We start from the raw sequence: 15,930 nt of genomic DNA on the forward strand, positions 1-15,930 counted from the left end.
ATCATTGCAGGATGTCCACCAAGAAGATGGGAACTTCTTGTGTCACGTACTGTGAGGAGGTACAATTTATTGTTTTTTTAACAGAACTACCACAGGTTTTTTCTTTTTTTGCATTTCTTTTGTCTTTTTTGCATGGATGTCATTTTGTAGCAAATTTTCTGTTCACTATATATTATTTTACATGTAAGAAATATGTAAATATGGACATGCAATGTGAATTTTCTGTTTACATGAAACACATTGCTACAAAAAAAAAAAATACTGTATACATACAAATGTGCATATCCTTTTTCTGTGTCCTACAGTATTGACTTTTCCCAGTAAACTTTTACCTACTGTTGAGATCGGTATCTAAAAAGCTCAGTGTGATACACAATAGCATTCAGCTAGACAAAACTGGCATTCTGGTATAGTACAGTAAGCAGTCAGTGTCAATAAAAAAGTAGAACAAAACTGAAATGTGTATATAACAAACATTTCTCGGGTTGACTGCCATTGTCAAAAAGCATCTAAACATTTTGACCAGTACGGCTCACAAGATGACAACAAAAAACACTTTGGCCAATTTACTGACACAATAACTAGGTTTTGAAGCATTAATTAAATGTTTTAGGTGAGTTACTACATCTGGCAGACATGCAATGGCACCAACAGTTTAGAGAAATGTTAACTGTTTAAAAAAACGAGTCAAAGCGATTGAGAAACTGTAAAGTAGTCAAAAGTTAAGGATTTTGTCCCACATTCCATGCACGCAATTTCTAACTCAAACTGTCATTCTGCGCCGTTATTTGCCTGTTTGTGGCCCACCTGTTAGCTTGCACGATTCTTACCATTCTCCTTCTACCTCTCATCAAGAAGCTGTTTTCGCCCACAGGACTGCTGCTGACTGGACGTTTTATGTTTATCGCACCATTCTCTGTAAACCCTAGACACTGCCATATGTGGAAAACCCAGGAGGGTGGCCGTTTCTGAGCGCGCCGTTTCTGAGCGCGCCTGGCACCGATGATCATACCACGCTCAAAGTCACTTAGGTCACTTGTTTTGCCACTTCTAACGTTCAATCGAACAGTAACTGAATGCCTCGTTGCCTGTCTGCCTGCTTTATATAGCAAGCCACGGCCACGTGAGGTAATGGGCTAGTGTACCTAATACACTTGCCACTGTGTGTATATATTGCATACAATAGCCACTGCTAGTAGCCATGTATTCATCCAACAGTAAATTAAATGTCCTTTTCATTTGAGGGCTACTATCCATGAGACCTATAGGCCTATACCCTCGTAATGGCCTGCTCCATATCTAAAAGCCATATCAAATATCTTGGTTGTAAAACAGTTGACATTGAGCTGAATATTTAGAGTTGAGAAAAAATATATATACCTACAGAAAGCTGATACCCTCCTCTCCTCGACAGTGGCAAGAGGAGGAAGCTTCCAAAGCTTTGTTTTTCCCGCAATTGCATTTTAAAAGGATATACTATCAGAACGCAAGGTAGAATGTGCTCTTTCTACGTTCATAGGCACCGTGATACATGATCTGGCTGTCTAACTGATTACATAGTCAGAGCAGGTCTCTTTACGGATGCCGCGTTAGACTTTGAATGTGAGTGTGCGTGACCTCAGGCCATGTCACCTATTTCATTGTTTTATTTGTGTGTATATATATATAAGTGTGTAAATTTCAAGCAGCCCACCCAATTGAAAAATTATCAAGCTTTGAAAATTAGCAATACAGTGAGCATCAAAAGTATTGGGACAGTGATACATTTTTTGTTGTTTAGACTCTGCACAAATACTAAACTTTAGACTACTTTAATGCACATATAAGTGAATTTGTCCCAATACCTTTGGTCCCCTAAAATGGGGGGGGGACTATGTACAAAACGTCCTGTATTTTTTTTGAACTGTTCACCCGATATGGATGAAAATACCCTCAAATTCAAGCTGACAGTCTGCACTTTAACCTCATAGTCAATTTATCATTTCAAATCCAAAAAGTGATGGAGTACAGAGGCCAAACAACAGTCTAAACGGTCAAACAGATTTGGATGAAAAAAGGTGACATTCTGTACGAAACATTTGATCTCAAATCCAAAATGCTGGAGTATGCTTCACTGTCCAATTGCGTGTATGTAATCATACGGTGAAAGAATGCTTTGGTCTCGCTCATGGAGGCCATACCAACCTCAGCGCAGCTAATACTGGAACAAATATGTGTAAAGCAAAGGCATAGGGTGATACTTAGTTATAAGTATCTTTGACTTGACGCCGTCTGAAGGTGATTCCTCCTCCTCAGGACAAATGTGCAATCTGTTCTATAGCCCAGAATGTGAACTGTATTTACACAAAACGTGATCAAATAGTTTGCTAAATGTGATAGGCTGATCCTCGGCTGTGGTGATCAGGCATTGTGAGGATTAAGAATGTAATAGCTATGGCTGTATCCCAAATGGCACACTATTCCAGATACTGTAGTTAGTGCACTACTTTTCACCAGTGCCCATATTGAGAACAGGGTGCCATTTGGGATGTTCCCTATCTGAGTTAAGATGAAGGATTGAGGGGGCATCCCTCAGCTTAATGAACAGTTGAATCACTTGCATTCTCCTGTTTCTTTAACTCACATTGTAGTTGTTGTTGTTTTTATTTGTATTTTTTAAATTATATTTTCTATTATTATCTATACACTACCTACTGTTGTTGTTATCACTGCATTGTTGGAGAAGAGCTCTCAAGGTTATTTCACTGTACTGTTTTGCACCTGTTCTATCCTGTGGATGTGGCGAATCAACTTTGAAATAACTTGAAACTTAACTGACCCCCGCTGTGCATCTTCTAAGTCTAACTTCTCATGCCATAGAAACTTCACAGCGCTACTAATACTTCCTGCAGACCCCTGGAATACACAGCAGCCTCTGAAGGAGGGGACCAGAGAAGTCTTAACTAAGTGGCAATATTTGCTCACCTGACATACACACATCTGGCTGGCTGGTGAAATGGCTGGTTGCTACCGCTGAGGGCAGACAGACAGGTCAGTCGGGAAGGCCAAGGAGGTTTTGAGGAGGAGTGGTGTCTCCCCAGCCAGGCGGCTGTTTCTCACTCCATGTTTGTCCGGAGCTGTAGAAGGCTGACGAGGTGCTAATTTGAGACTCCGTCCCAAATGGCACCCTTTCCCTACGGGCCCTGGTCCAAAGTAGTACACTATAAAGGGAATAGCGTGCCATTTGGAACGCAAGGTGAGGAGTGTCCATGCCATTAGCCTACACTGTGGTTAGCCAGTTAGCCTGTCAGAGCCTGTAAAGAAACTGATTTATTAGGATCTGGTAGGGCGTTCTCGGGTAGACAAACACATATTGGACACATGTTGTTTGCCGGCAGGGAGCTTTGTCATGGAGCCGAGAGTGACATCTCCCTGGTTTTACTGTTTCTCAGCAAACAGTACAAATTGCATCTTGCAAGTCAGAGGACCAAGGGAGGTAGCTAGATATCACTGGGATAGATGGAAATGCCTTTGTGCTGTTCCCTTGTTGTTTTTAAATGATCAAAGAAGAGCCATCAGGCTGATGGAAAAAACACAAAGCCATCAGCAAAAAATATATTTCTGAACAAAGGTTAACTGTATGAAAAATAATCAACTAGTATTATTATAGTATTAGAATGCATAAACAGGCATATCTCAACGGTTGAAATAAAACCATGTACATTTGATTCATATACAGTACACCGAAAGACGAGAAAATTAATTATCCTGCTGTAGACTAACATTGTATTTTGTAAATAGCCGTATAACAGGTGTATTACAGTGCCTTCAGAAGGTATTCACACCCATTGACATTTTCCACATGTTGTGTTACAGCCTGCATTTTAAATTGAATAAAGTGAGATTTTTTTTTGTCACTGGCCTACACACAATACCCCATAATGTCAAATTGGAATTGTGTTTTTGAAATGTTTTACAAATGAATTATAAATGAGTATTCAATAAGTATTAATCCCACTTGTTATGGCAATCCTAAATAAATTCAGGATTAAAAAGTCTCATAATAAGTTGCAATAATAGTATTTAACATGATTTTTGAATGACTACCTCATCTCTGTATCACACATACAATTACAGTATCTGTAAGGTCCCCAGGTCAAGTAGTGAATTTCAAACACAGATTCAATCACCAAGACCAGGGAGGTATTCCAAAGCCTCGCAAAGAAGGTCACCTATTGGTAGATGGGTAAAAAAAAAGAAAGGAAACATTGACTATCCCTTTGAACATGGTAAGTTATTAATCACACTTTGGATGGTGTATCAATACACCCAGTCACTACAAAGATACAGGCGTCCTTCCTAACTCAGTTGCCGGAGAGGAAGGAAACCACTCAGGGATTTCACCATGAGGCCAATGGTGACTTTAAAACAGTTAAGAGTTTAAAGGCTGTGATAGGAGAAAACTGAGGATGGATCAACAACACTGTAGTTACTCCACAATACTAAGCTAATTGACAGAGTGAAAAGAAGTATCAGAACTCAGGATAAGACCCAGATGCAGACAGCTAGAATCACAGATGTTTATTGACAAAACATGGGGCAGGCAAAAGACAGGTCAAGGGCAGGCAGAGCTCTGTAATCCAAGGCAGAGTTAGCCAGGTACAGGACAGCAGGCAAGCTTGGGGGCAGGCAGAATGGTCAGAACCGGGGAAACTAGGAAACAGAAACCTGAGAAAACAGGAAGACGGGAAAGCACGCTGGTAAGACAAGACAAGACGAACTGGCAACAGACAAACAGAGAACACAGGTATAAATGCATAGGGGATAATGGGGAAGATGGGCGACACCTGGAGTGGGTGGAGACAAGCACCAAGACAGGTGAAACTGATCAGGGTGTGACAAGAAAGAAGACTGTACAGAATAAAAAATATTGCAAAACATGCATCCTGTTTGCAATAAGGCACTAAAGTAATACTGCAAGAAATGTGGCAAAGCAATTCACTTTTTGTCCTGAATACAAAGTGTTATGTTTGGGGCCAATCCAATACAACACATTACTGAGCACCACTCTCCATATTTTCAAGCATAGGGATGGCTGCATCATGCTATGGGTATGCTTGTAATCAAGGACTGGGTCATTTTTCAGGATAAAAATAAATAGAAAATTCTTGAGAAAAACCTGGTTCAGTCTACTTTCCACCAGACATTGGGAGATTAATTCACCTTTCAGCAGGACAATAACCTAAAACACAAGGCCAAACCTGCACTGGAGTTGCTTACCAAGGAGACAGTGAATGTTCCTGAGTGGCTGAGTCACAGTTTTGACTTAAATCTACTTGAAAATCTATGGCAAGATCTGAAAATGTTTGCCTAGCAATGATCAACACTGCTAGAGGTTGAAGAATTTGAAAAGAATAATGAGCAAATGTTGCACAATCAAGGTGTGGAAAACTCTTAGAGACTTACCCGGAAAGACTCACAGCTGCACTCGCTGCCAAAAGTGCTTCTACAAAGTACTGACTTAAGGGTGTGAATTCTTATATAAATTAGATATTTGTGTCTTTCATTTTCAATAAATTTGCTAAAATTTCGAAACGTTTTCAATTTGTAATTATGGGGTGTTGTGTGTAAGTGTGAGAAAAAAAATATATGTAATCCATTTTGAATCCAGGCTGTAACAACAAAATGTGAAATAAGTCAAGGGGTATGAATACTTTCAGAAGGCACTGTACATACCAATGGATCCTGTGAAGTCTAAACTGTCTTCCATTTCAACCCACAATATGCTTTCAATATGAAAAGGAGTGTATTGGTGCATAAGAGCGATGCTTTCTGTTCTAGGACCCTGTGTGTGTGTGTGTGTGTGTGTGTGTGTGTGTGTGTGTGTGTGTGTGTGTGTGTGTGTGTGTGTGTGTGTGTGTGTGTGTGTGTGTGTGTGTGTGTGTGTGTGTGTGTGTGTGTGTGTGTGTGTGTGTGTGTACAGAGAGCACGGTGGTCCAGCCAGCTAGTGCAATAACCGCTCTCCTTAGATCTGAAACAGCCGTCTCTTGTTCCCTTTCACCTTGGTTGTGTGTCCTCCCTGTCCCGCCGCCTTTCAGATTCGTCTCCAGGTAAACACACTGTGGCAGGCCGCAAACCTGCAGCCCACAGCCGTTGTCACAGCTGTACAGGATAAAGGCCCCGACCAAAGCCTCCCTCAATCTGGTATGTTTGCTATCACTATAGGCAAATGGCAGCAAACATTTAGTGGTTTCGTCTCACACTGAAAAGACTCTTTATTAATCACTAGCTTAACCTATTCCCCTTGTGTTTCTTGAAAAGTTGTTCTGGGGGACTAGGGTGACTGGCAGAACAACGAATTAAGGCGGATTTTTAACTCCCTAGGCCACAGTGGAAAACATTGTAATGAAACTGGCACATTCCTAGATTCCTACTCCCTGGATATTTTTATGCATGTTATAGTTTGTAATTGTTCTTTTCTTTTCTTCTTTATCTTCTCTCATTCTTTGGTCAATATGTGTTTTGGTCAATATAATGTGTTTTGGACAATATGATGTGTTGCAATCTTTGAGAATGCAACACATCCACATTTCACTCAGAAAACACATAATTCACCCAATCAAATAGATTTCAGGGAATAACATTGAGCAGAGACAAATTGTAAAAAATGTGCTAATGTTACTCTACGCCTAAAGTAATGATTGACTTGAAGGCCATTGTGGTGCCTTTATTGACACACTTTGTGATGAATCAGCCTCAGCGCATTTGATAGGAGCAATACACTTACAGTAGGCCACCAGATAGTACTGTATCAGTGCTTGTGAGAAGACCCTGGTTGACCTAACAGTCAACAGAACCCCTTAAGAGAGTGTGAGGTCAAACAAGGTGATCTGAGATGAATGTTTACCTGTTAACTACCTATGTGGCAGCACTAAACCATTGTCACAAATTGTCATTGATGACAGGCTAAACAGTACCCTTAATAGAAGGGCATCCTAATGACTTCATAACACATTCATAAGCTATGCATATATATATATATATATATATATATATAACCGCATTAATAATTCGTTGACATAAGCATTACAAATGTTGGTATACTTCTCATGAATCTGTTATGTAGGCTATGGCTTACAATACATTCTAACAAGTGTGCCCTTTTTTGTCGTGACATTATTATCAGAATTATTATGAAGAGTCGATGATGGAAGTTATCACAATTAAATATCAGATGTAAAATTCCTCCAACGCCATCATTTAAAGATTCCATCGCTGGCCTGTGCGCGTGTACTATAGTGTGTATTTGGCAAATACATTACCAGTTGAACTGCTCCATTAATATCACCTCGATAGTATCCTTGTTTTCCGTAGCTAGGTTTATCAGCGATTGCTGCGGATATCCATTCTAGCTCCAGTGATCAAACACGTTAGATAAACTTTGCTTCTCTTGAAACCGGCATATCAAACATAGGGCATCAAGGCTACAAGGCCTTCGCAAAAAGTCAATAAAATGATGGTCCGACACATGAGTATAGAGACAGTGCTATGTTTGAATAATCTCTATTCTCCAAACAGCCACTAACTAAATCAGGGGGAATTAAAATAGGCCTAGATCGTGTAAAAATATTTGTTTGATATGGTTTGAAATTGAGATTCTGTTGACAGTAAGTGTCTTTCAACGGGGTATGTATAGTAGGTAGTAGGTGCCAGGCGCACTGAGTAGACAAAACATTAGGAACACCTGCTCTTTCCATGACAAAGACTGACCAGGTGAATCCAGGTGAAAGCTATGACACCTGTTAAATTCACTTCAATCAGTGTAGATGAAGGGGAGGAGACAGGTTAAAGAAGGATTTTTAAACCTTGAGACAATTGAGACATGGATTGTGTATGAGTGCCATTCAGAGGGTGAGTGGCAAGACAAAAGATGTAAGTGCCTTTGAACGGGGTATGGTAGTAGGTGCCAGGCGCACCAGCTTGCCAGGCGCAACGCTGCTGGGTTTTTCACGCTCAACAGTTTCCCGTGCATATCAAGAATGGTCCACTAACCAATGGACATGCAGCCAACTTGATACAACTGTGAGAAAGAAGCATTAGGAAGGTGTTCCAAATGTTTTGTTCACTCAGTGTACTTCAGAGTCAGAGCTCACATTGTCCACTGAAGTATTTTGTAATACACAACGGAGTTATAATAAAAATTAAAATGATATAATTACATCAGTTGCGTTAACACTTAGAATTCAAGAGACAATTATGCACAATATTATGCCTATATGTTAATGATAACGATCCAAAATCGTACAACGTGCCTCGAGTTGAGTTGACCCTGAACATTTGTTTACGATGTTTCGAAATTCGAAATGCTGCACACAATGTTCTACGAAGTTGTTCATTTCTGTCATCACCACTGGGTAGACTAGACTACCCTTATCGCCCCCTCACTCCAGAATTTAATCGATGCATGGACCCCTGGACTTATTGCTCAAATAAAAACATTCCCATGTTACAGTCGTCAATCGTTATTCAGTATGGCCTAAATAAGTATTAAAAGTGGTGTTTTATAGTCACCCATAATATCTCCATTATCAATATGCCTTTTTATTATATCGATGTAGCATCGTGGTTTGGTGAAATAACTGGTTAGGAAATTCCTTGTTTATTTTGACAAAATGTTTGATTGCATCCTGAAACTGTAAAATGTGATAGGAATGCAAATGAAGTTAGACGAGGACCACACTCCTTGAGAGAAATGAGAATACTCGGTCAGAAGATGCCAAACCACATTCCTATAAGCCTTCTTAGAATTCAAAATTCCTTGTCTTTTTTTTCTGGTGGAAAACAATCACATTTGACATATTGGATCGAATAGGTTTGCCCTTTTCAGACAGCGCAGGTGTACAACAGAGGGCCAACGGAGGAGTCTAGTGCCTAGGTGTGAGCAGATTATTCAAATTAGGGCATTGAATGAGTGAGGGTTGGAGGGTCGAGAGCCAACGCGACACATGCTGCTATACCACAGCAAGACGAGGAGCTAACGTCATTACAACTCTTGTCGTCGTCATTCGCTTTACAACGTCTGAAGGCACTCCGGGCAGAGAGATACCCATGAACCAGTCCCCAGGCAGCACGCAGACTAAACGACCTGGGTTGCCTGTAGTCCCCTATCGGTTTTAGTGCAGTTTTTTGTCACTTAATCTTCTGCTGGGACTGAGAGAGGCTGTTGACGGAAATTGGTTTTGGACGGTCCACAATGCTAAGCGCTGTTAAAATGGAAGGACACGAGCATTCAGACTGGAGCGCTTACTACGGAGAGCCCGAGGTGGGTAGAGTTTATATATATATATGCATTTTGCTGTCTATACAACTCAATATTATCCTTGAGATAATATTAACTTTGTGATCAAATATTGACTTGAGGCGCCATAGAAATCCTGCCGGATCTCTTCGCTCTCCTAACCAATGTCTAGTGAGGATGGAAAGAACATTTACGAAATATATTACTTGAATCTTTATTATTTAGAAAATCTAATTGAAACTTAAATGTATTTCTTATTATTTAATCGTAGCATATAATTTGCCTTTTGACTATGTATCGAATTAGTCTATTAAGGAGCCTACAATGATCCCGTCGCCTGATTGGGCTACATTCGTTCCCTGTTTATAAAATAGCTTTAGAATATTGTTTAGCATGTAGGTCTACATGCACTTCTTTACTGTTTGAACGTAATTGTTTGAAGTTGCATATTAAGATTGGATATTTGGCCAACTGAAAAAACGCATTTCTGTAGGTATAATTATTTCGAGGTGATTTTAATAGGTGTCTACTTTATTCACATTGTTAAAGATATTATTGACGTTGTGCACTCTTTTCTCTACAGTGCTATACCTCAGTTGGAAACATGACACAACACACCGGTTTGGGAATGAACTCGATGAGCACCTATATGAGCATGCCTGGAATGACTTCAACCAGCAACATGTCAGGCAGCCCCATGAACATGTCATACGTCAACACGGGTGTGAACCACTCCATGGCCGCGATGTCACCGGGCTCCGGAGCCATGCACAGTATGGGAGCAGGGATGGCGGGCATGAGCGCGGCGCTGAACCCGAACATGAGCCCCATAAACACCCCGTCTCCATCGATGAATGCCCTGACCTCCTATAATAATATGAGCGTTATGAGCCCCATGTATGGACAGTCCAACATAAGGTCAAGGGACCCCAAAACATACAGGAGAAGCTATACGCACGCCAAGCCCCCATATTCCTACATTTCTCTCATCACCATGGCTTTACAGCAGTCTACCACAAAGATGCTGACGTTGAATGAGCTATACCAATGGATCCAGGACCTCTTCCCCTTCTACAGACAGAACCAGCAGCGCTGGCAAAACTCTATCCGCCACTCTCTGTCCTTCAACGACTGCTTCCTCAAAGTGCCCAGGTCCCCGGATAAGCCGGGCAAAGGATCTTTCTGGACCCTTCACCCGGACTCAGGGAATATGTTTGAGAACGGCTGCTATCTCCGGAGGCAAAAGCGGTTCAGGTGCGAGAAAGACCTCGGCAGGGAGACCGGGAAGAAAACTCCCGAGGGCGGCTCTAACAGCAGCCCAGAGAGCTGTAATGGAAACGAATCACCCCACCCCACCCTGTCCGTAAAAGACGTCAAGCGGACTGTATCTAACCCGAAACCCCGGCAGCAGGTAATGAGCCCCGCGGAGCACGCGCTCTCTCCTATCCCACAGACTCACCATCTTCTGTCTCAGCATCACTCGGTGCTCGTGCACGAAGCGCACCTGAAGCCGGAGCACCACTATTCATTCAATCACCCCTTCTCCATCAACAATCTAATGTCGTCGGAACAGCAGCATCACCACAAAATGGACCTAAAAACGTATGAACAGATGATGCAGTACGGCTATGGTTCACCGATGACAGGGCCGCTGTCCATGGGCTCAATGTCGGCTAAAACGGGCTTAGATGTTGCTTCTACACCCACAGACACTTCTTACTACCAAGGTGTGTATTCGAGGCCAATCATGAACTCTTCTTGAATTTGAATCGGCATTCAATTAACTTTTTCTAACAATTACAATTTGTACATTTGTAAATTGGTCGTATTTTTGTTTTATGGATCACCTTTTATGGACATTGGACATGGAAGGGACTGATTCAGTGTCATGTTCGTTCAGAGTATGTTGATATGTGACGACATTATTTCATACAGACACTTTTACATTAATTGAAGGCGTAACTGTGGGATTCACAGGCACCTCGGTATGTTACAAATTGTGAGATGTGCTCTGTGCTAATATCGTTTGTGTATCCCTTATATGCTATAAGTTGTTAATGTGTATTCATGTAGCAAGCGAAAATCTATATTAAAGTATTATTTGATATTACCTTTCTGTCTGCATTATTATATGGCAACCGCATAAGGTTAAAGGTTAATTGTGCAATAGGCTAACCATGATGAAAAATTTTTAAAATATCGAACATCTTTATTTAAGAAAGACTAGCAGTTAGGTAAAATATAAAACAATGAAAGATTAGCAGCATCAATGAATAAAGACATATGTCTGTATATATAGGCCTACTTATAGGCCTACACTATATGCCTATATACTATTCAATAAGACATTATATCCAAATGCATATTTAGGATAAAGGTTGCAATTTTCGCCAAGAAACTAAACGAAGACCACCACACCCCAAAAAAATGTAAAAGGCTAATAATGCTTTATTCATTGTATTAAACCTAACATAACCATATTATTGTTATTATTATTATTATTTATAAAAGGGTTCGGTTAGTCTATTATTAACATGACATTTTATACAACGAAGGGGCGTTTTCCTCTGCACAATCTGACAATTCCCGAACGATTTCCAGTTGGTCATATGTCACACCCCACCAATCCTTCCTGAACCCCACCGAGCACCAACTATTTCGCAAATGAAGCATGACATTTAAAAATATATATTTATTGTCACAAATACCAGATAGGTGCAGTGAAATGTGTTGTTTTACAGGGTCAGACATAGTAGTGCAGCGCCCCTGGAGCAAATTAGGGTTAAGTGCTTTGCTCAAAGGCACATCGACAGACTTTTCACCTTATCGGCTTGGGTATTCGAACCAGCGACCTTTGGGTATGGCCCAATGCTCTAACCTCCAGGCTACCTGCCAACCTACATTTGTTTCATTATCACTTTTATCGCCAGCAAAATAGAAAAGCGCACGGAAGGGAGAAAGAACAATGCACAATGAAAGTGACGGTGATTAATTACCCTGATTTTAGTCCCACATGCCTGCCCTGTCATGGGGTTACTCTTAAACCACTTAACACGTGACTCACAACAGATCCTAACTGATAAGATGAACCCATGTCATAGCCCCTTCTAAATACATCAACAACTTCGCGATGGGATGGTAGCCCATGCTGCTTTCACCGAGGGAACGTAAACGTAGGCCATGTTTACATGAAAAAACGACAGCCTATTAACCTTTAAAACATGTTTTTACTCAACAACAAACTAATATTAAAATGTACCGTGTTTTTGTTATCCTTTACCCCTTTCAAATTATACACAAAAAATCAAGAAAGCCCTCTGTGCAAATGGTCTATAATCTCTAGAAGTTGACGTCTGAAGGCCTATCCGAACTGTCCGTATGTTGCCACCTGTCTGTCACACTTTAGGCCAACAGTATCCCCTCATATGACCGACTCATAATCAGAAATGATCGGGCACAATGCATGGGACAATCATCTGCAAAGAAAACACACGTTTACAATAAACAACCTACGGTCACATTTGCAATATGTACTAAATATTAGGCTATAGGCCTATTTGTCTTGGTAGGTACATTTACACAAACATTTGAATTGTCTCTCTTGCTGATAAAAAACAATTGGTATTATCAGTGTAAACATTTTTTTTCTCAAAACTAGCAAGGCAGTGACATCTTTGCTATGTGGCTCAGTAAACAGTGACAGAGTTAGCGTTAAATAAATGCTGTGATGAATGCAGTCCTCGGAAGCAGTTTGCTGGAGTCTTCCAAGATCTCGTCGCTTTTCAATGTCCAGCGGCAACAAACCAATATCCAGAGGTAGGCATGCAACAACACATGTATTTCTCTTGAGCCTTGTCATGCATGGGGTCTATTTGCAGATTGGTCTTGATGTTTTTGTTTTCATGAAATTCGGATTCACCGCCAGATGGTATTTCTTTCTAGTGTTAAATTTAAAATACTTTTTCTTCGAATAAGAAATGAATACCGTAGGCCATTGGGAAATGTGAACATTGTGTAGTCTACATGCTATTTTTATATAGGCATATTAATATTGATAAAACATGAGGATAATAATAATATTAGTAATAATGCTTTACTATTATTATTATTATTATTATTATTATTATTATTATTATTATTATGTGTTATAAATTATTTATTTGTATAGGCAAATGTTTGTTAACAGCGGTGTGTAAAAATGGCCGATGCAAGGGCACGTTCATATTTTGAAGGTGACCCCTCTACTATCTTGGCACGATTTTTCTTTCTGATTTCATCTATAGCAGGAGATGGGATCGGTAGACCTACCTGACAGCTCCTTAATAATAGTGTTTAAATAATTGATGAACTCCGATTCCACTGATAATGCAGGTCTTGGATTAGTCCATTACTACACATTAAATGAGTGCATGCTCAGAATATCGTACTCTGCAATATAGGGCTTCGGTCGTTTTGAAAACGGACAGAAATGAAACATAACAAGATAAAATAGGATGAATTGGCAATATAAATAAGGGAAATAGCTTATTTAGCATCTTGCTCAACGAACAAAAATTATCCTTTTAGTAGGTTATCTTTAAAAATATATATTTTTTAGGAGTATACAATTTCTTTTTAAATGTAATCTTAGCCCCATTATACTAGAACAAGTTAGCTTCACGTTGTACCAGGAGCCATATACTTAGCTTTATATATTCAATTATCAACTGGGTGGATTCGAACATGGAATGCTGATTGGCTGACAGCCATGGCATATCAGACCATATACCATGGGAATGACAAAACATGTATTTTTACTGCTCTAATTACATTGGTAACCAGTTTATAATAGCAATAAGACACCTCAAAGGTTTGTGGTATGTGGCCAATATATCACGGCTAAGGGCTGTGTCCAGGCACTCCACAATGCGTCTTGCCTAAAAACAGCCCTTAGCCATGGTATATTGGCCATATACCACACCCCCTCGTGCGTTATTGCTTCAATATATAGCTCTGATTGTATACAGTATGACACCCATTGATTCCATGGAGGGCACTAGTACCCAACTCATGCCCTCCAGATGAGCCGTTTTGCCTGGACCTGGAACAAGGTGATTTCTGATCAAATGTATACAAGCTGTAATATTGCTTTAGTGTATTGGAGGGTTGGGGCTGTTCACTCCACTCTGGTTTTAGGCCCAAATATCCTTTCAATTGAGATATAGTCCTAATCTCATATTTTAGACTGGGAGAGAGGCTCACCCATGTTGTTAGAACAGGTTGATAGAAAATATGCTCAAATATCAGACTGACCCTCTATAAATGCAAATCATGTAGTGTTATTGAATAGCAATAAATGTACTAGACACTGTTTCCTAATTTTGAAGCTAACATTAATTTTGAAGCTATCCTGGGGATTACAAATTCGAAAATGGTAGTTTTATTTTGTTTGTGTACTGTATAAACAAGAGGAGTTGTAGATGGAGAGCTCAGGTTTTGGACATCCTCTCTCCATTAGTGTGTGTGAAACCTAACCTGATTCATATCAGACTGCAAGGGGTGCACAGTGTTCCATCCACATGATAACAATCTGTGGGAGCAATTGGGCCTTTTCTCATTATTGCCAGGGCCGCCTCTATCCTTTTGGGGGCCCTAAGGGAGATTTGATTAGGGGGCCCTCACCTCGTAGTAAAACATTTTAGTGGCCCCCCTCTTGACGGGAGAAAACGTTACAATTTTAGAAATAATGTCATGCAATTCTACTAATTTTGCCTAAGGGCAGAAATATGTTTTTTAAGCTAATTTCCTGCAGTTCTACCCATTTTGCGATGGGGTGTAAAGAACAATTTACAAGATTAGATAGCTGGCTAGACTAACTATCAATCTAAAAACTTGTATCTAACCGTGTCTAATTGAGTGACAGTCAGTGACTGACATAACAAGAGAAAAACTGCTGATGCATAACCACATTTAGAAATTGCACCTAATGTATTCTACTATTCTTTTGATCGGGGGCCCCCTATCGGCCGGGGACCCTAACCAAACACTTATGTCACTTATACCTGGAACCGGCCCTGATTATTGCATTTCCCTCTCTCAGACATCACTGAAAAGGACCAACCTCTGACAGGAGAGGTTGGATAGGGGAAGGTGCTGGTGAAAGCGAAGGGCGAGAATGTGAGAGGAGACTCCACTTGCCTGGGTTGATCTTTTCTGGCGACCTGGTGCGAAATTCCTGCCATGGGGGAGCCTTTCATAGGCGGTCGCCACAGTGGCGTTGACACTTGGGGATGGAGGGAAGGAGCTCTGTGTCAACACTGTCCCATTGACTGGGCTGAGAGGCCTGCCTGCAGTCTGAACCAACCCTGACCCCCTCACAGGCTCCCCTTCACGTCCTCCTCACGGCTCTCACACTGAGTAAACAGTCAATCAATCTATCAATAAATCCATCCATCTACCCATCATGAGAGGAGGGTGATCTCTGGTCTGCACTGCAAGCAAAGCTGCTGACTGCGAGTGCTCCTTGTCTAGAGGCTCGTGTGCAATAAAAACCTGGGAGCTTTATGGATTTGCAAAGTGTGGGAAAACAAATTCCAGCTGGAAGTGTTACACGTTGGTTATTAATGAAGCCACAGGTCATTGCAGTATAGTGACAGTATAATAAAAAATATATA

The 15,930-nt window shown here is 40.6% G+C and overlaps 2 protein-coding genes across 2 annotated transcripts in view; both read left to right on the top strand.

Moving 5' to 3' along the window:
* Positions 1-15,930, top strand: part of LOC139407008 (transmembrane protein 242) — a 407,233-nt gene that overhangs the window by 371,823 nt on the left and 19,480 nt on the right. The window lies entirely within an intron of this gene.
* On the top strand, positions 8,497-11,387 carry LOC139407745 (forkhead box protein A2-like). The gene is made up of 2 exons (XM_071151599.1): positions 8,497-9,301; positions 9,861-11,387. Exons 1-2 carry the CDS (start codon positions 9,233-9,235, stop codon positions 11,037-11,039), a joined length of 1,248 nt encoding a protein of 415 aa, XP_071007700.1. The 5' UTR covers positions 8,497-9,232; the 3' UTR covers positions 11,040-11,387.

The sequence above is a fragment of the Oncorhynchus clarkii genome, chromosome 4 (genome assembly GCF_045791955.1).
Source record: "Oncorhynchus clarkii lewisi isolate Uvic-CL-2024 chromosome 4, UVic_Ocla_1.0, whole genome shotgun sequence".
NCBI lineage: Eukaryota > Metazoa > Chordata > Actinopteri > Salmoniformes > Salmonidae > Oncorhynchus > Oncorhynchus clarkii.